The 18,605-nt window shown below is 50.5% G+C and overlaps 1 protein-coding gene across 2 annotated transcripts; it reads left to right on the top strand.

Annotated features, from left to right (window-relative positions):
- Positions 1-2,231: 2,231 nt before the first annotated feature.
- Positions 2,232-18,010, top strand: bmp7b (bone morphogenetic protein 7b). 2 transcript variants are annotated; one of them, XR_008951626.1, is made up of 8 exons: positions 2,232-2,899; positions 13,088-13,280; positions 13,893-14,041; positions 15,461-15,664; positions 16,580-16,656; positions 16,932-17,042; positions 17,116-17,371; positions 17,675-18,010. XR_008951626.1 is itself a non-coding variant. In XM_057040069.1 (7 exons), exons 1-7 carry the CDS (start codon positions 2,500-2,502, stop codon positions 17,263-17,265), a joined length of 1,284 nt encoding a protein of 427 aa, XP_056896049.1. In that variant the 5' UTR covers positions 2,232-2,499; the 3' UTR covers positions 17,266-18,010. The 2 variants fall into 2 exon arrangements, 1 of the variants encoding a protein (XP_056896049.1); XM_057040069.1 differs by having other exon boundaries at positions 17,116-18,010.
- Positions 18,011-18,605: the final 595 nt, after the last annotated feature.

Genomic DNA, 18,605 nt, shown 5'->3' on the forward strand with positions numbered 1-18,605 from the left:
GAGAGAGGGGAAAAATGCACCGCCGCCCTCTCCTCCTCCTCCTCCTCCTCCTCCTCCTCGCACCCCGACCCCGCGCTGGTTCATTTTGAGGGTCAGTTTACCTTGAAAAGCGCTTTTACTGTATTGTCTGAAGGCCTGCCTGGTCAGAGCCAGACCCCACCCTCCCCAAAACCGCAATTCATCCACCTCCGCACATGCATGAGCCTTCAAAGGCCGGCCGCCTGCTGGGCTCTGAGGCAACACATGAAATAAATATTAATCTGACCTTTGACCACATGCCTTGAGCACCTAAATAGAGATCACCAGGAGGCTGGAGCAGGCACCATTCTTAACGAGGGATTGAAAGAAAAATCAAGAACGGGGGGAGAAATGTTTATGGAGAATACTTCTGTGGAGATGAGGAGCTGTGGAGACATCCCCGGCCAGGGTTAGGGTTAGGGAACCATCAGAGCAGCTTTCATTTCACTGTTTGGGAGTAAAACAGAGTGTCTGTTTTGGTGTTTCAGTCTGAAATACTGCTTATGATCTGCAGCGTGAGTGAGAAAAATGGGGTTCATTTGCATTAAAACACTCGTCTAGTGACACTTAATTGTGTCTCCCGACACCAGAATGCTCCCTAACTGATCTCCAGTGACTCTTGTTAACAGAATGTGAGGTTTCATGCGGAATCTGTGGGAGATTTTTCTGTGTGTGACGTCGACGGAGCGCCCGGAGAACTGTTTGTTCTGCTTCTCTGCTTTAGTTCTCCTCGTCAAAGGCCCCTCAGTGCAGCTGACCCAGCCCGGCCCCAGCCTGTGCCCACTGTTTACTGGGACTGTCATCGGGCCCGCGGAGGCTCGAACAAAGGGGGGGTCTGTTCCTATTGTCCTGCCCAGGATGCTCAAACCCTTCTCTGGGTGCAGACCGAACCCAGAGCTGGGGGTTGCCAGAGAAGCCGCGGAGGGGATTTGACCTCATCCATCTTACAGCGAGGATAAGGAAGGGAGAGAGGACAATGAGAGGGGGGCAAAGAACGTAAAGGATAGAGGGGAGCAGAAATACGGCTCTAACATAAACCAAAACCCTCTGTCGGAAACTGGCGTAATGTAAACACCTGCAGCCATTAGCTGATTCTATCTGAGGCACCGGATAGAAATATTTACATGTTCCACGCTACTACTGAAAGGCCATTTTAAAGCAAATAGAGGATTAGGTATACAGAATGAGTAGCAGCCTGTGTAAACTATCAAGCTTGAAGCCATGTTGAATTGTCATTGGAAAAAAAAAAAGAAAGCAGGAATGGAACGTCTTTGAAGCCCCGAGTAACCACATTAAATGAGCAGGAAGGTGGGCTAAGTGTAGAAGACCCTGAGACACATTCAAGCTCCTTTCCTCCTTCCTCTGTTTGAAATTACAGCTTAAGCCTTCTGGCAACCTCTCTTGCTGTGCCATTGAAGTCTAATTTTATTCATAACAATCACCTGGTGGCCCTGAAACGTCCCAGCTGCAGAGGTTGTTTCTTTTAAAGCTCCATTGTCGTGCGACTTGAGGACTTTTTGGCCCAAAGTGGTCGACCTGAGATCGCCGCTGCCCAATGAGTGACAACAGGGCCTTCCATTAAAGACTGGTGTTTAAGAGGTGCTGGGGCCAGGGGGGCGGATGGAAGGATGAAGCAGCTGCCAAACATCTGCATCTCTGCTTTGCACTGTTTGCAATGCTGCTGCTGTCACAAACTTTCAGCTCCAACAAACAGTTCGGTCAGAAAAGCAGCCCCCCCCCCCCCCCTTCCTCCCAACTGAACCATTCAACCGTGCACCTGTGAATGGCTAAATAACCGTAGCAGCATTTAAACGCATGTTGCAACTTCTCCCCGAGCACCGCGGATCCTCCCACACAGGCCAATCATTTACCCTCTGATATGGACTCTATTATTTTCCATAAGCGCGCTGAAACTGAGATGCCTATTGTCACTGAACATCTGTCATTAGTGAATCCGCACAAGACTAAACACGCTCGCAATTGTGGGGCAGGAGTGACGAAATCTGCTTTATCCCAAACCAAAGCATTACCGCACAAATCCCGTCTCAAAGCCTTCTGTATTTGCACGTGTAAGCCCGAAGAGCTTCCTCTCAAACGGGGCCAACTGCGCTGCGTCTCCATTTGAAAAACCACAACACACACGCCTTCTTCCTCCACTCCCTCTCTGGCTGCTCCTCCCCGTTGCACAGCGCCTCCTCACAACTTGTGCCTGACTGCAGCCTCCTCTCTGGCAGCCACAGAGTGAGATCGTTGCTCGCAGGTTGCGGATGAACAGGAAAGACGGCGGGAACGCGAACCGATCAGACGGGCGAGGGATCAGTCAAATGACCTTCGGATCGAATTGATGTCACTTTTCGGAGAACTTCCCTCAACATGAGGGTCCGTCCGTGACTTTGGATATTGAATACGAGCTGCTTAAAGTTCGGTTTCCACAAGAGTTTCGGCGAACAGAACAGGGCGCAATTACGCACGACTCGCACCATGGCACCGCTTTTAGACCGACGCGCTCCCGCTTTACTCGTGGTGTGGAGCTGCTGCGTCCTGGCTGACACAGCTTTCACGAACTTTAGCTTGGACAACGAGTTCCACTCCAGTTTTATCCACCGCCGGCTGAAGAGCCAAGAGCGCAGGGAGATGCAGCGGGAGATCCTGTCGATCCTGGGGCTGCCGCACCGGCCGCGACCCCACCACCACGGGAAGCACAACGCTGCCCCGATGTTTATGTTGGACCTATACAACGCCATGTCCACGGAGGGGGACGAGAACAGATACTCCTATCCGTACAAGCCCGTCTTCACCACCCAAGGGCCCCCGTTGGCCAGCCTGCAGGACAACAACTTCTTGAACGATGCTGACATGGTCATGAGCTTTGTCAATTTAGGTAGGCTTCCCATCCACGCTCAGCATTTGGGGAAATGTAGTTTCACACAGCATGACATCATCTGAAATCAACAAAAGCATGAAGTCCTAATCCAGCTGTAGGAGTTACCGATCAGACAGTCTTTCCTGTCGTGATGTCAGAATGGGGCCTTATTTAGCAGGAATCTTTTCTTTTAACGTGTAAATGAAATATGTCATTATAATCTGGTCTCTGCTCTGATGTCACACCAGCGTGCATGCACAGTATGCCAGCACCTTGTTTGCATAGGTGCAGGTTTTCAGCTAATAGGAGGAGTGTCACATTCTTGTATCTCTCTCAGTTTACCAGCTGTGCAGCCAGCTAATGATCAGGTGCTCCAGCAGGGAGGAAAAAAAGGGGGAAAAAAGGGATTATGGACTAGCAAACAGCTAATATGTCAACCATGTGTTATCTAAAGAATGAGTAAGTCAATAGCAGACTGGGTTCAAAGTGCAGTGGGTCCTCCCTTAACTCTAATCTGGAGACATCCCTCTAGACGCAGAATAACGCCAGTCAATGAGGTTCCAAACTTCAGTCGTCGCCACGCTCAGCCGCTTTCCCTCCATTCTATGTTTAATTTCGCTGTAGGTCTGCAAAACGATGCTCTCTGCATCGTTTGCAGAAATCGCACCGTTCTTGCTCTCTTTTATTGCCCTCGGCAACAGGTGAGGGCTGTAAAGTGCGATACGGTCGCAGCATTAGCAGGCGTTGGCAGATTTATGGACAGATAATGGCGCAATTATAATTCCACTTAATTCAACAAATTTGGCAGCGCCTGCAACTGCTCGCGGGCGCGTTTCAGACCTGCAGCGGCTTAGTTTAGCAGGTCGGCGTTCCGGGCGTGAGGTGGCAGAAGAAAATCAGAGGCCTACGTGAGGCGCGGGTCGCGTTTTCAAGAAATTGTGCAAGGAGTTGCCGGTTTACGCTTAACCCCCGGAAAGACCGTTCTTGCAGCATCCTGGCAAAAGGGAGGGAGGTGACACTGGCTCCTCCGCTGCACCGTGTAATTACTGTGGGAGCTGCTGCATTGTGACTATTTTTGACGGCCTGCGACACAGATGGGTTTGACCGCAGAGGCTCGCAAAGTCAAGGGCCTCGCGAGAGTCAAGGGGGCCGAGGCCGAGAGAGAGAGAGAGAGACGGGAGCTTTTCGGGGGGGGGGGGGGGGTAGAGATGGCTGCAGTCCTGTTGTTTTGAAATGAAGATGCCGAGAACAGACAGAAAGCCTAAACAAAGACGGGTCACATCAGAACACGGTTATTTGATATGTTAGAAGATCGCGGAGAGTTCTGCTGCTTCCCTGGATACTGACGGCTTCATCGCCGGGTCTTTATAGTCTTCATACTCGCCGCTCTTTGGGATATAATCTGTCACTGCTGTCATGTCTCCTTCCAGCCTTTTATCTCATCTCATATCTTCCCATCTAATACTAATCCAGGATTCATTCAGAACAGCCGATTCTGATTCTTTTCCTCCACAGAAGAGAGAACCAAGTGATACTATCGCAGGAAGTGACTCTTTTCTCTCCAAAGTCCCGACTTTCCACATTACTCATTGCGGCTTCAGTGCGCCCGAGAACTTTATGACTGTTTGTTTTATCTAAAGAAACATTCTTCATCACTGCTTGTTGCTCTTGAAGCCGCCTGTTTGCATTTTGATTCACCACAAATGACTTAAAAGTCTATCCTCTGATGCTCCCACTGCACCACAAAACCTGTGAAGCCATAACAGAAAAGACTCAAATCCCAGATTAGTTCACCACACTGCCCAAATGACTCAATTCAGGGCTCCTTCCTGTTTCCTCCTGGCCTAAGCTGGCTGTCACCGTGCGTGAGTCTTGCAAACTCGAGTGCAGCCAGCTCTGGGTGGGTGTGGGCTTTGGGACAGACCCCGGGCCAGGGACCTCCTCTCACTGGGTGACTTCACTTTAAAAGCCCAGCTGTGTAAATGGCTTACAGCATACATTCAGAATGTACACCGCTGCACGAACAGAGGTCACCCAGGTACTGGGTGAGTGCCACAATAACACACACACACACACACACACACACACACACACACACACACAGACGCACACGCACGCGTTTCTTCATCATGCAACCTTTTTGGATGACTGTGGCTCTTGAATGTGGCAGGATGAGTCTTTAACTACTGCGAATTAAGGAATTTCCTCTATAACCAACCGCAGCTTCCAGGCCTTTTTTTGCACCGGGCTGCAGTTCAGTCCAGTTCATGTTATGCAGGCACATGACAACCGAAATTTATAAAGCCGTTAACACCTCGTAGGCTGCGGGGAAATCTCCTGAGAGGGACCTGTGCTGTTTGCCTTCTGCACAGCGTCTTCATTGCCTTTCTCCGTGTGGGAGGGAGCACTTAGTCTTTTACTGTAAAAGGTTATCATGGAGACATTAGTCACAACTTCCTTATTTTCCACGTTCCTGAAGAGGCCCAGGTAAATAAAATGGCCTCGTTAAAGCCGAGGAGGTAAATCTTTAATGGACGATTGCAGCTGTAGCCCGTCAGGCACAGCCTGGTGGAGAGCCGGGCCGATGCTGGTGTGGCCGGCGAGGTCTAAGTCAGTGGAAATGAGTCAGAGTCATTTAGATTAGGTCTGTGGCACTCTAGAGAGGCATGGGTGGCAGGTCTCATGTCTCATTTTAGCCTTCAGTGGACACAAATGGGCTGGAACAGGTTTTGACGGGTTTTTTTAACGAGCCTAAACCGACCAAAACGTTGAATCCGGGGGCTTTTGGCCGCTGCCAGCACAAACAGATGAGCACACATCCATTTTCCTGTTAATCACCTCTCGTTCAGGTTTGTCTCCTGCGGTTTCCTCGCTGGAGAACTGGTCACAGAGCATTTCTTTTGTTTCTGCGTTAGCATTTTAGCCAACAAAAACACAAACATCCAGCATCTGGCATCACTAACACAACTACTCTGCAGAATTTAGTGGAATAAGACGTGAATTTCGCCGTGTATGGCCATTTTTAATGAGCTATACCTGAGTTCTGCTTCTATAACAGCCAAACTTGTGATCACTTAGCAGAGGCTAATCTGCTTATTCAAGCAAAACAATACAACACATCTGGCAATAAACACCCTGAACAAAGAAAAACAGAACAAGGCTGCGAATGAAAGTTTCTGAGATTACATGAAAGCAACAACAGCACAACAGGCCTGACAGAAAGAGCTTTTGTATGGACTTGGCAGCACGAGTGGCTGCACTGGCAGATAATTACGGGCTGATCTACCTTGGTGACCCGGCCCTCCATCATGCAGGCTCCTCTATCAGACGCGCTTGCACAGTTGTCTGCCAGCTGTGCGCGAACGTGTTAATAGCAACGTAATGGAGAGCAGAGACGGGAAGAAGCGTCTAACTACTTAATTAGTCTGGATTTATTACAGGCCTTGGCGTTCCGACCGCTCGCATACTCATACTTGCGTGCTTGAAAGCATTCGTGTCCCCCTACAGTCACGCCACATTCACGCATATATACTTTATAGCTGATAGCAGAGAGGGCCACGCTTTCATTTCCCACACAGCCCTCCAATAACTCTTTTTTTTTAACAATGCATACTCATATTGCCTCCTCGTTCTCTCCTCACCCTTCTTTCTATTTCTCTTTGCATTCCTCTCCACAGTGGGCTGCCCGTGGTGCTGGTTAACACAGATGTTTCCCTCTGTCTGCAGTCCAAAGTGGCTGCGCAGAGAAACTTTATCTTTTATGAGTCCGGCACGTCCCCTCGCTGCAGCCTCCACCAACGTGTCTGGCCAGGCCTCCAGACTGTCCCACAGGCCGCACCATCCGATACCACATTTCCCCTCCCGAACCTCCTGAACTAACAGTATTGATTATCAGCGTGGGCCTCTTAGTTTGAGTTAGCGGGCTATCATATAGTCCCTGTGGTGTCCCGTGCTGTATAGTCTCCAGCCTCCTGCTCCGGTCGTCACCTCTAGTGGTTTAACCCTCCCGTGTTAAAACGTTTCAACACTTTCTTGAGGTATCATTTCTTTTTGCATGTTTTTCCACTCCCAGCCTCCCTCTGTACGTGCACACACACATGCACAGGCTCTCTGAAACAGGCCTTCTCTCTTCTATCTTTCTAATAAGCCTCCAGACATCCTCGTCGCTCTCATCGCATGGCGGCAACTCAATTCAAACACAATTTTACACGCATTTCTTTCCTCTAAATGATTTATGCAATGACATCGGTGGTGCTCACGCATGTGAGTGTAAGCGCGCACACTATGTGAGGAGGGATGTCTCTTTTTGTCTCCTCCAAAAGGAATGTTTCTAGAGCTAATTAGTGTTATTGCATGAGCATGCTTTATTGCCTTCTGCTAGACAAGGAGTGAGCTGAAACAGGAATCTCGAGGCACTGATAACACCACCTTTCTGTCTGCTATCCATCATCGTGTCTGGTATTTACCCTAATGCCCGTCACAGGTCGATATGCAATGTTCAGCTCCGGTGTGCAACAAAGGAGACAAATAACCTGTCTCTATCATCAGTTCTTGCCTTTGCAAAACAGCTGCAGAGATCCAAGAGGAGCATGATCCATTTTTGAAAAACATTTGTTATCTGTCAGATTCACCTGCTGAACCAAGGAGCCCGGAATGACATCTGGTTGTACATAGCAGAGCCTCCGTGCTCTTGGCCAGGTCAGGACACTCGCTGGGAATGATGATGAAACACTCGGCGGGTGGGACTGCGCGATGTGGCGCGTGGTCAAAAAGGCCCAGATGTAGATGAAGCAGTGGGCGTTCCGGCTCTGCTTCGTTGATTGATAGGCCCCCTTCGCTGCCAGGAATTTTGAGTTTATTTTGGTTTTTTCCCTTAATTTCACTGCGGCTTTTAAGCTTAAAATGATTGCTAAATTGACATAATTACTCGCACGTGCATAGCGAAGCTTATGGTCAAATAAAAGCTTAGTGTTCTGAAACAGGGAACAATTTCTATTATTTTTTTCTATCTATTTTCTATTGATTCATATCGCAAGTAAATGCACCGATTATACTCAAATGCAGCAAACGCGATTAATAAGTGGACTTAAAAAATAATGTAGGCAACCAAATTATTCAAAATACTGTGGAATGTACGTTTTAAGCAGCAGAGAAGTGTGGTATTCAGATACGTCGCTTTCAGTAGTTAAAAATGTGAGATTAATTATGTCAAGGTGAGCCCGAGACGATCTGAAGGCAGAATGAATGATATTTCCCGTCTTCCCTTTCATCTGGGTTAGGTTGGCCTCACGTTATCAGTGGCTGGCAGCACATTAGACTCCCCACCACCACCACCACCCCCTCCCGAATGGGCTTCAATGACGGCAGGTACCAAGCGGTGAAGCTGAGAGAGAGCAGATGTGGGCCGGAGCCCATCCAGTCCAGATAGGCCGGCGGCTCCACCGCTGCAAAAACAAACACGGCACTTGGTACCGTGGAGGAGATGAGAGGAATGAGAGCCGGCTGACGGCTCGTGAATGTTCCTCTCTTCGCTGCAGCGGCCCTGCGTGTTTGCGGGTCGTAAAAGCTTTAGAGGCACCTACCCCGGCCCTGCCCAGTCACCAGCTGTGCCGCCTGACGTGTGTTCGCTTGTGTCAGCGGAAGCCTGGAAAAACTGAGCCGGCTCGGACAGCAAAATCAAAACTACGCAAACAACAACTCAACAACACGGCTGTTTTGATGACGTGCGGTGGAGCCGTGTCTGTTTTTTTCCCCCCCAGTTTCTGTTTAGTTAGCTTCCAAAGCTGCATTTCCCCACGTTTCCTCCCTTGTTTATTTTTAAAGGCAGCATTTAAACGTAATAAACAACGGGCTTCGGAAATATGGCTAATGCTACCATCCTGTGGGCAGGAGATGCCGCCGGATGCAGGGGGAGATTATAAAAAAAGCTTGACGCAGACACCGCGCAGACACATCTGCACCTCGCCGGGCCAGTGCGGGCATTGTATGAGAATTTTCCTGAGGTCTATAATAAGAGGCGGCTTGGCCGGTGCAGGAGGGTGCGGCCCCTGCAGCCACCAAATTAAAGAACATAAAAGCAAAGGGATGAGGGGCAGAAGGAGTAGGGGAAATTGCGGTTGTGGCTACACATCTCTGACTTGCTTTATCCTGCTGTGAGGAGGAAGTGCGGTGGTGTGAGCGGCGCTCGGCATTCCACCATCTCCGCCTCGGAGCACTTTTTACAACACACGGCACAAAAATAAGGCAGGAATTTTTATTCTGTTTACCTTATTTACTTACTCACCGTTTTTTTCTCATCTCTGGAGGAGCGAAACGGTTGAGAAATTTAAACTGTCGGGGTTGGCGAGGCCCCTTTCCAAAGGGAAAAAAAATGGATGTTTTTGAGATCGGGTCTTATAGGTCAGGGCTAACGTTGCCAGACTGTGTGTCATTATTCTACCAGTGACAGTGCACTAGAAAAATAAAGGTCTGGTGTGTAATGTCTGGCTGCATCTCCTGCAGGTTGCAGACTAGTTGGTTAGCTGAACCAAATGGAATTTTAAACTGGCGCTCCGACACCGCCGAGCAGGTACCAGAGCGGTGTAGAGAGGCTGTAAACACAGGTACGTTCCGTCAGGTCTGGGCTGTTACATATCTCATAAGTTCCTGGACCGTGATGCCCAGCGAAGCGTGGGGTGGAACTCAGGAAAGCGTGTCTGATGGCCTCAGCGAGAGGGAGATGAAGAGGTCGACAGATCTGCCGTGAGACCCCTCAGCTGCACAGAAACCTCAGCGAGGAAGGTTTGGTCTGACCACAGGTCTTAAATCTGAGGGCTTTTCTTCCTGTGGTGCCTCCTAAAGCTGCACACACACACACACACACACACACACACACACACACACACACACACCACACACACACACACACACACACAGAGTCTACAGCGGATAAGTTATAGCTGAGATTCTGCTGCTCCCCTCGTCCCAGCGCTGTCACGTCCTACAGCAGTTTAAATACATCACGCAGGCATGATGTCACCCGTAGTCACCGGCGGGCAGGATGTTTCCCAACGTAATCGCCCTTTGCGGCCAGCCGCTCAGTACCCGGGAGATCCGATCCCTTTCATTCTTTATGGGATAAACATCTTGAGCCGTCTGCGCCTCCAGCGCAGCCTGTTTTTCTCCCTCTCGGTCCCCTTCAGCTTGCGGAAATTATGACTTTCTCGTTTCCAACACCGCCGGAGAGAAGTAGATGATTATGGCACATCACCGGAATGAGTAATCCTGTCACAATCCACTTTGTCCAAGTCGAGAGAGTGACGAACGGTGGTTGTGATGAAATAATTTCTTTCTTTCCTCGAGCAGTTGAAAGGAAATAATTCGAGGTCAAGATGAATCCACAAGTGACCCAAGTATGACCTGATTTAAGCTTCAAATGGAGTTGATTGTCATGATTGTCTGGTTTGCTAATGACCGGCGCAGGTGGGATGAAGGTTGTCCCAAGGCGGCTGAAGGTGAAGGTGGGGGGAGCTGTCAGATGGGAGAAGTGAGAGTGCCTCCGCGGCCTCCCCTCCCCCCTGCTGGGAGGCGGAAGCATGTGGAGTGGGGCTGAGGGGTGTGTGGGTGCTGGAGAGACACTTGGGCTAATGCGAGCTGTCACATTTGTCCGCTTTCGCCACGGAGCCTGAGGTGTCGGAGAAGTGTCTTAGGTCTCCGAGCCCGGCAGGACAAGGCGAGGGGGTGGTGGGTGGTGGGGGGGAGTGGACATGCAGGGAAACGAGTACAGAAACTAAAGAGCCTAAATGTGCAGTATCTCAGATCTAATGAAGGCAAGTGTGAAGAAACACAACACATCTGTTTTCATTTTGAAGCATTTTAGGTTACAAACAAAAAAAAAAAGACTGAAATCATAAATCAGCCGAGTGAACCACGGAACACGGGCGATTATTTCTTGGGACAAGATCTGAGGTTTCAGCCCTCATCAAACACGCAGAGTAGAGGAGAACATGACAAGTAAACGGAGTGCACCTCGGGGGGAAATAAATCCTGCGAGATGCTAACAAGTGCGCCGTGGGTCTGGAGGATGGAGAAGCCATCGTCATCTGCACGCCTCTGATGTGTGCGGCCGAGCATGTGTGTGGCCCGCAAACGCCGAAAGATGTGGCGGAGCTGCAGATCGCATGAAGAACGAGTCAGATGTCAGAGGGCAGTGTAAAAGTCAGCGGCATGTGCATGTGCACATGTGTGCCGGTGTCTTCGCATGTGTGCGTTGTCGCGTCTCTAATTATGGATTTTCAGTAAGCCATAATGAATGTGTGACCGTGCTGACGCATGAGGCCCTGTGCTGCACAGGAAACACTCTGTGTGTGTGTGTGTGTGTGTGTGTGTGTGTGTGTGATGGGCTCCTAACTTAAGGGTTTTAGTCACACTGCGGCATCTTTGTGGGTCTGAAATTTGAGGCTCTGTATTTTAACTGTAAATTTCAGGTCCACAACTTAAGTTTAGGGATAAGGTTCGTGGTTAAGGTTAAACTGGGTGAGGTCAGGGTCAGGGTCAGGGTCAAGGTCAGGGTCAGGGTCAGGGATTCAGTTTGGCTGCTGGAAAGAAAAGGAAGTCACTGTAAAGCCCACACGTTGGCACAAATGTGTGTTTAAAGAGCTGCAGCTGAAGGAAGGGCTGATGTGGCAGAGGGCGTGGCCACCGAGGCCGAGGCGCATGTGTGCCCGTGACACAGGTGTGACGACGGCTACCGGCTTCCTCCCTGAGGAAGTAATAAATGCACGCGCTCGGCTCTGCCTACACCCCTTCCCCTCACCTAATGACTGCCATGCTGCAAAAACAGCCTGTGGGAACGCCGGAACAAAGAGCCCAGAATCACACCCTGGAAGCCGGACTTGTTCCCTCCTCAGCTGCAGATCAGGTTTTGTAGATTTTCCACTGCGGCGATGCACCTGCGTCGAGTCAGAATGACACACAGATCCCTGGCGTGCCACGACAATTAGCAGACCTCAGTGCAGACGGGACTTCAGAGGTCGAGAATGTGTGCAAAAGTCGGACCCATTCGCAGCGACCGTGTGAATGTATGGATATTTGTGGACAACGTCAACGTTTAAACACGCCTCCAGATGAAACCTCTAACGTGTGTAATACACATGGTGACCTCTTTCCTGTGCACGTTTCTGGCTCCAGTGCATCTGTGAAGCCCTCAGAATGAGCGGGGTGGGACAGAAAAAGCTTTGATTGAATTCCTGACGGCATGCACGGCGTGAAGCCCACATGCTGCGAGGCTACGAGGGCTCGGATGTTCGGCTAACGTGTCGGAACAGAAGAAAAGGCTTTAACGCAGCATCGGCGTGCGCTGCCTCCACGTAAAGTAAGAAAGGGAGACCGGGAGGGTGTGTTTGATGCACTGGGAGCCTACAGCAAATCCTGTCTTTACTCGTCTAAACTATCAGCTCACATCTCTAGAATCTCCTTTTGCTACTGGGTTTAATAGAGACAGACATGAAAGCAATTGCAGAGCAAAGTATACCCTTTGACGCTTTGATGTCGCTTTAGGCCTTGACTAGCATGGCGTGAATGGCACTAACCACAAACGTGACATTTTATTGAGGCTATAACAGATGCGTGGGGTCTGTCTGGCCAGTGATGAAGAGGGAGGTGAGCGAGAGTCAAGAGATGATGAAAGACGTGGGCGCTGACCCCTGAGACGTCACGCTGGGACAGGAACGGAGCGGGGTCAGAGATTCCAGGAGATGGGGCACGCCAAGCATGAACTCATGAGAACCAGATGAAGGGCAAACTGGATGACTCTCTGGGGCTGAGAGAGGAAGAGAGGGAGAAGAAAGGAGGGGCCCATAAAGCTGCCTGAGTGTGTATTTCTCCATCACTGCCTGCGTTCCAGATGCCCGGCTCCCAGTGTTAGCCCTCAGAAATGCTTCTCTGTGGGGCCAACATGTGTGCCGCATATCTATAGATGGTTTTAATCTGCAGCTGAGCTGGGAAGATTGTGAAGAGCTGTCAGCTGCTTGCTAACAAGCGAGGGCCGGGGGAAAATAAATTGTAAAAGCTCTGCGAGGATCAGACGCCCCGTGTCTTCCTCTTCGCCAGGCGTTTGATTCCCTTTGCACAAGCGTGCGGCTCCGCAACCTCGCAAAAAGCCCCTGTGATCCTCCGTCCACCTCCAGAAACTGGACATAAATGCTTTTCTCTGTTTTTCCTTGGCAGTGGAGCACGATAAGGAGTTCCTGCCGGTGCGGCGGCATCACAAAGAGTTCCGATTTGACCTGTCGCGGATCCCAGAGGGCGAGGCGGTCACCGCCGCCGAGTTCAGGATATATAAAGATTTCATCCACGAGCGCTTCGATAACGAGACCTTCCGCATCAGCATCTACCAGGTGCTGGAGGAACACTCGGACAGGTGAGGAAGCCCATCGGATAACCTTGGTGTTCTGGGTAGTCCCCCCTCCCCACCGTCCTCCACCTCTGCTACAGGTTTCTGTTGTCTGGAGGGAACAACGCACTCGTTTATCCCCTCGCCAGAATGACCTCGGCTCCGCCGGCGAACCAGAGCGCAGTGACACTCTATCTGCCCCACAACGGCTGCACACAGGGGAAAGATTTCACTTTCCATCACAAACCCAGAGACGAGTCTGAGTGGTTCCGTTTGTGACTTTTTACGGAGTTTTGATGCAACTACCACAACTTTCTCTGTCTCTGTCTCTGGTTCTTCCACAGAAATTCCAGCCACTGGTGGACTGTGTGTGTGTGTGTGTGTGTGTGTGTGTGTGTGTGTGTGTGTGAAAGGACTGCTCGTTTATAAAGCCATTATTGTCAATTAAGAAAATTAAGTGTTCCCCTGGGCCTCACCATCTGGACCCCCCCCCCCCCCCTTCTCTTTGTTTCAACCCGTCACACTCCTCTGACTCCCTCCCTCTCTCCACTCCGTTGCTCTGCTCCACTTTGCAATCACTTCTGAGTGCACGCTCTGTCACGGGCGTTCAGGTAACCTTGTGTCTCTTCTGTGGAACAGGGAGTCGGACCTGTTCCTCCTGGACTCGCGGGTGATCTGGGCCGCGGAGGAGGGCTGGCTGGTGTTTGATGTGACAGCCACCAGTAACCACTGGGTCCTGAACCCTGGCAGGAACCTGGGCCTGCAGCTGGCTCTGGAGAGCACCAAAGGTGAGTGGGTGTTCTTGGCAGGATGGAAGCTGCAGGTGGCCGTTTCACCAGTCAGCATTCAAAAATGGTAGATAAGGAAGATAAAGTCCCAGATGGCTTTACATTCCATCTGTGTATTCAATAAAAAAAGGAACATCTTGATAACAACTTGTTTTTGACTCACAGTTAAACTCCCTCAAACCCACTGATGCACACAAAAAACAACACAATGATGCAACACCTGGTTTGAGAATCCCAAAACGCCACCTGGTGGCCAATATTGATGCCCAAAACTGTTGAAATCTTTAAATCACATCGATGGCAGGATTATTTTTTTTATCTGGGTAAAATAATTCCTGGTAATCTGTGTGGGTTCAAATTCATTTATAATCCTCCGTCCCTGTAGAATTCCAGGGAATGTGATAATTCCTACACACAGTTTAGGAACTTTTTCAGGCAAAGTTTGAGTTTTTTCAGCAGGTAATTCTGGTAGGAAGGAACCAAGGTATTTTTCAAAATCCTGGATAAATTCTTAAGGTTCCTGAAGTGGAAAAATGGGGCTGAGTATCATAAATTATAAATGCTAATACACAGGCTAATGGCAACATAATCTTCACAATTTACATTGATTATGAGTATATTTGATTCCATTAGATTTTAAAAAAAAAAAGAATACACGATTTCATGCCAGTAAACTGAAATGCGATAAAATCAGGTGCAAAACAAGTCCTGTTTCAAGTCCTGGCGCCCGTCCCTGTGGTCAAAGATAAAGACTTTCCTTTCATTGCTCATCATCCGTCATACCCTCAGCATCATCACAAGGTGTGCAGAAAAACACAGTGCTATCATCCATCACCACAAGGTTTTGATCCCAATCGCTGGTAAAAAAAAAAAAAAGAAAGAAAAAAGCCCACGTCACACATGTGAAGGGCTTTCTTTAAGGACACCGACGGCAGGATGTTACATGTCAGGGAAAAACAGACTCTGTAATGCTTTGGGAAGCACCGGAGGGGCCCAAAACCACGGGCCCCTGTGTGTTTGAGTGGATTTGCAAGGTTGTACGCAAGCATGTGCAGGCAGGCGGGTGGGACGTCCCATCGCCGGCGGCAACCAGGAGCCTTGATTTACCACCAGACGGTGATCAGACGCACATTCTTCTGAGTGAGAACCAGATAAACCCGGCTGAAGCGCGGTACCACCCACACGTTATGTTCACAAAAGCTCCAGTAGCTACACTTTGATGTTCAGCCCCATCTTGGCATCAGGGAGGCTGACAGGAGATGAAAGCTTAGTGGGGAGCGCTGGATCATTCAGGGGGAGGGACAGCCACACCTCTGGGCCTATATGTGTTTGATTTGAAAAACCATTCCGTTTCTCTGGTGTGGATGAGATCCCTGCCAGGGGCACCTGCTCCAGTCTCCTCTCTGTCTCCCTCTGCAGGAGAGAGCGTCAATCCTCGCGTGGCGGGCCTGATCGGCCGCAGCGGGCCTCAGAACAAGCAGCCCTTCATGGTGGCCTTCTTCAAAGCCACCGAGGTGCACCTGCGGAGCATCCGCTCGGCATCGGGTGGGGGCAAACAGAGGAACCCCAACCGCTCCAAAGGGGCCAAGAGCCAGGAGGCGCTCAGAGTGGCCAACGTTGCCGGTAAGCCCGCGAAGCCTGTGTCATTTCAAACCCCCGATGCTGGTTTATGCTGTTGCACTCAGATCCCCCCCCCCTCCCACCCCAAAATCACAAGAAAAGGGGGGACAGTCTCTGGTCGGAGTCCACAAAACAGACAAGGTATCAACAAAAACACGGCGCCGGAATCATCATTCCAGCAGCTAAATGCGAGAGATTTTTCCAAGGTTTTTTTTTTTTTTTACGGGGTTGGGGGAGGGGTGGGGGTGGGGGTGGGGGGGTGTTTATGCGAAGTGCTGAAACTTTAGACCGTAATGCACGAGCTTCAAATGTCTCTCTGCCGTCTTCGTTTATTTGCACAAGCATTACAGAGCAGTCGGAGCCAGGTTCCCTGCATGGAGGTGAGGCAGCTCAGGCTTTTATGGCAGAGCACATCTGCTGTGTGCAATGGGGCAACCCGGACTCCAGCACAGGGCCCGAACGGGCTCATATAGGGGGTCCGGTGGTGGTCTTTAACCAGGTGATGAGAACCAGTGGCCCGTGATCGCCCCTAATGCAAACCACACTCTGGGGCTCATATGGAGAGATGCAGCGGTCTCAGGGAGACACTGAAGGATGAACCGTCCCTTTGTTTTCTGCTAAAAAGATGCAGAGATAATAAATAAAGAGGGGCGAGACCCTGAGTGCACATCTGTTTCATCTAGTTGGGACTCAAAACCCGGTGGGCCGAGCACTGAACAGGTTTGTCTGGAACAAGTACCGAGCTGCAGCTTATCTGGAGGTGATTTCCCTCAGTTGTCGTTGGAACAATTACGTTTGCCCGAGGACAGTGGCTCCGTTCGGGTCTGTTTTTTATCATCTGGCCCTGAACTGGGCCCTCGTCCGCAGTGGAAGGGTAACGGAGCACAAGAGCATAATATCTGTCTTTGTCTCTCTCAGAGAACAGCAGCACGGATCAGAAGCAGGCCTGCAAGATGCACGAGCTCTACGTCAGTTTCAGAGACCTGGGCTGGCAGGTATGGAGGCCCGTCTGTCTCTGCACAGGCTGCTTCTACGGTCACCATGATGCCTAAAACTGTGTTTACGTTGAGCGTATCGTGATGATATACTGAGGAACCGTCCCTCTAAGGTATTTGGCTCCTAATCCGCCCCTGAAACTACCAAAAGAATCCTGCTAAGAACAGCAGAACGGACTGAAAAGATGCCGCCACATCACCGAACCGCCGTCGTGCTCACGCCCCCCAACGTGTCCCGACCTCTTCTTGTTTTATCGCTCATTTTCCGCCCTCAGGACTGGATCATCGCTCCGGAGGGCTACGCGGCGTACTACTGCGAGGGCGAGTGCGCCTTCCCGCTGAACTCCTACATGAACGCCACCAACCACGCCATCGTGCAGACCCTCGTGAGTCCCCCGCCACAGAAACCGGGTGTGACCGGCTCGACCGCTGTCTGACGTGTCAAACGCCTCCTTCCAGGTTCACTTCATCAACCCGGACACGGTTCCCAAGCCCTGCTGCGCCCCCACGCAGCTCCACGCCATCTCGGTGCTCTACTTCGACGACAGCTCCAACGTCATCCTCAAAAAGTACCGCAACATGGTGGTCCGAGCCTGCGGCTGCCACTAGGGGGCGGCGCCGACACGCAAGAGCCGCCTGAACGCAGAATCCGAGCGCCGAGCCGGGGGGGAACGCCACAGAGACTTTGCCTCCCCTGCGACACGCTGCCCCTGAGGTGGGGGCTGCAGGAGGAATTTCAGGCTTCTTATCGTGCACACACACGGACACACACGCACACACACGTTTGTGCTTTCTACTGTGCATACGAGACAATGAAAGCAGGTCGTACTGTACGTGCGTTCGGTCAGCAATCCTTTTTTTAACGCGTTATTGTAGTGGATCATTTATCTTTAGGTTTTCTGTTCATATATATGTGAGTGTGACGTCTTCTGTGTGATACTGTGTAAATATTGTTTCCCAAACAAAGCCAGAAGTGTATTTATTTCCTGTAATGTCACTTGTGTTTTCTCCTGTAAAGCTGCCTGGTTTCTTCCGCCTGACAGCACACACCACCTCCGAGGGACGCAGTGAGGCGGGAGGTCGAAGGTCACGGGGAGACGTTCTCGCAGGCTTTTCCTGAAAAAATGTATAAAAAAACAAAAAAACAAACCCAAAAACTTGGTAAACTAAGAGGAGGGCGCTGCGAGCGCCGTCCCTACAGGTGGGCTCAGTATTTTCAGGTTTCCTCTGCTGTAACACGATCTGTCATATTTAATAACTCTATTTATTGAGAGACGTTCTACAAGTTGCTCTGACATCTCAAAGTTTGACTGCTGAACCGGTACAACAATAAACTGGGAGAAAAGCAACAGAACCTCCTCGTTTTGTGTTTACTGTGGTGGGAATGTTGGGTCGGGACGCATCCTGCTCTGATCGGTCACCCTCTGTGTGTGTGTGCGTGCGTGTCCGTGCACGGCCTGGACCCCCTCTCTGGTCGACGTCCAGGCACGTTGGGTTGAGTCGGAGCGTAATGAAATTTGCTACATGGATACGAAGATCACGTTGATTTGGGGTCTGCACGCACGCACGCACGCATGAGTATTTATTTAAAAGCTTTTAAATTCTTCCTCCGGCACGATGCCGTCGTTGGGAGAGCGCGTACTTGAGCGAACGAGGCGCCAGATGTAGGAATCAAAGAGAATCACCGGCTTGTTTGAGCGGACGAGCATTAAATGCGCCAGATGGACGAACAGAACCGGCCGATATGGAACACATTTCCTCATAAAACCTTCATCACCTCGGTTATTGTTCTCAGATTGGATGGCAGGACGGTGCAGTGGCTGCTTAGCTGAAGGTAATGTGCTTGTTTATGAACAGCTGGGCAGCGCTCCACCTCTTCTTCGGCTTTATTCTTGCCTGGAACTCCACTGAAATGACAGAAATCATCTGGACTCCCCAGAAACGTGGCT

Source organism: Takifugu flavidus, chromosome 8, assembly GCF_003711565.1.
Source record: "Takifugu flavidus isolate HTHZ2018 chromosome 8, ASM371156v2, whole genome shotgun sequence".
NCBI classification, from domain to species: Eukaryota; Metazoa; Chordata; class Actinopteri; order Tetraodontiformes; family Tetraodontidae; genus Takifugu; species Takifugu flavidus.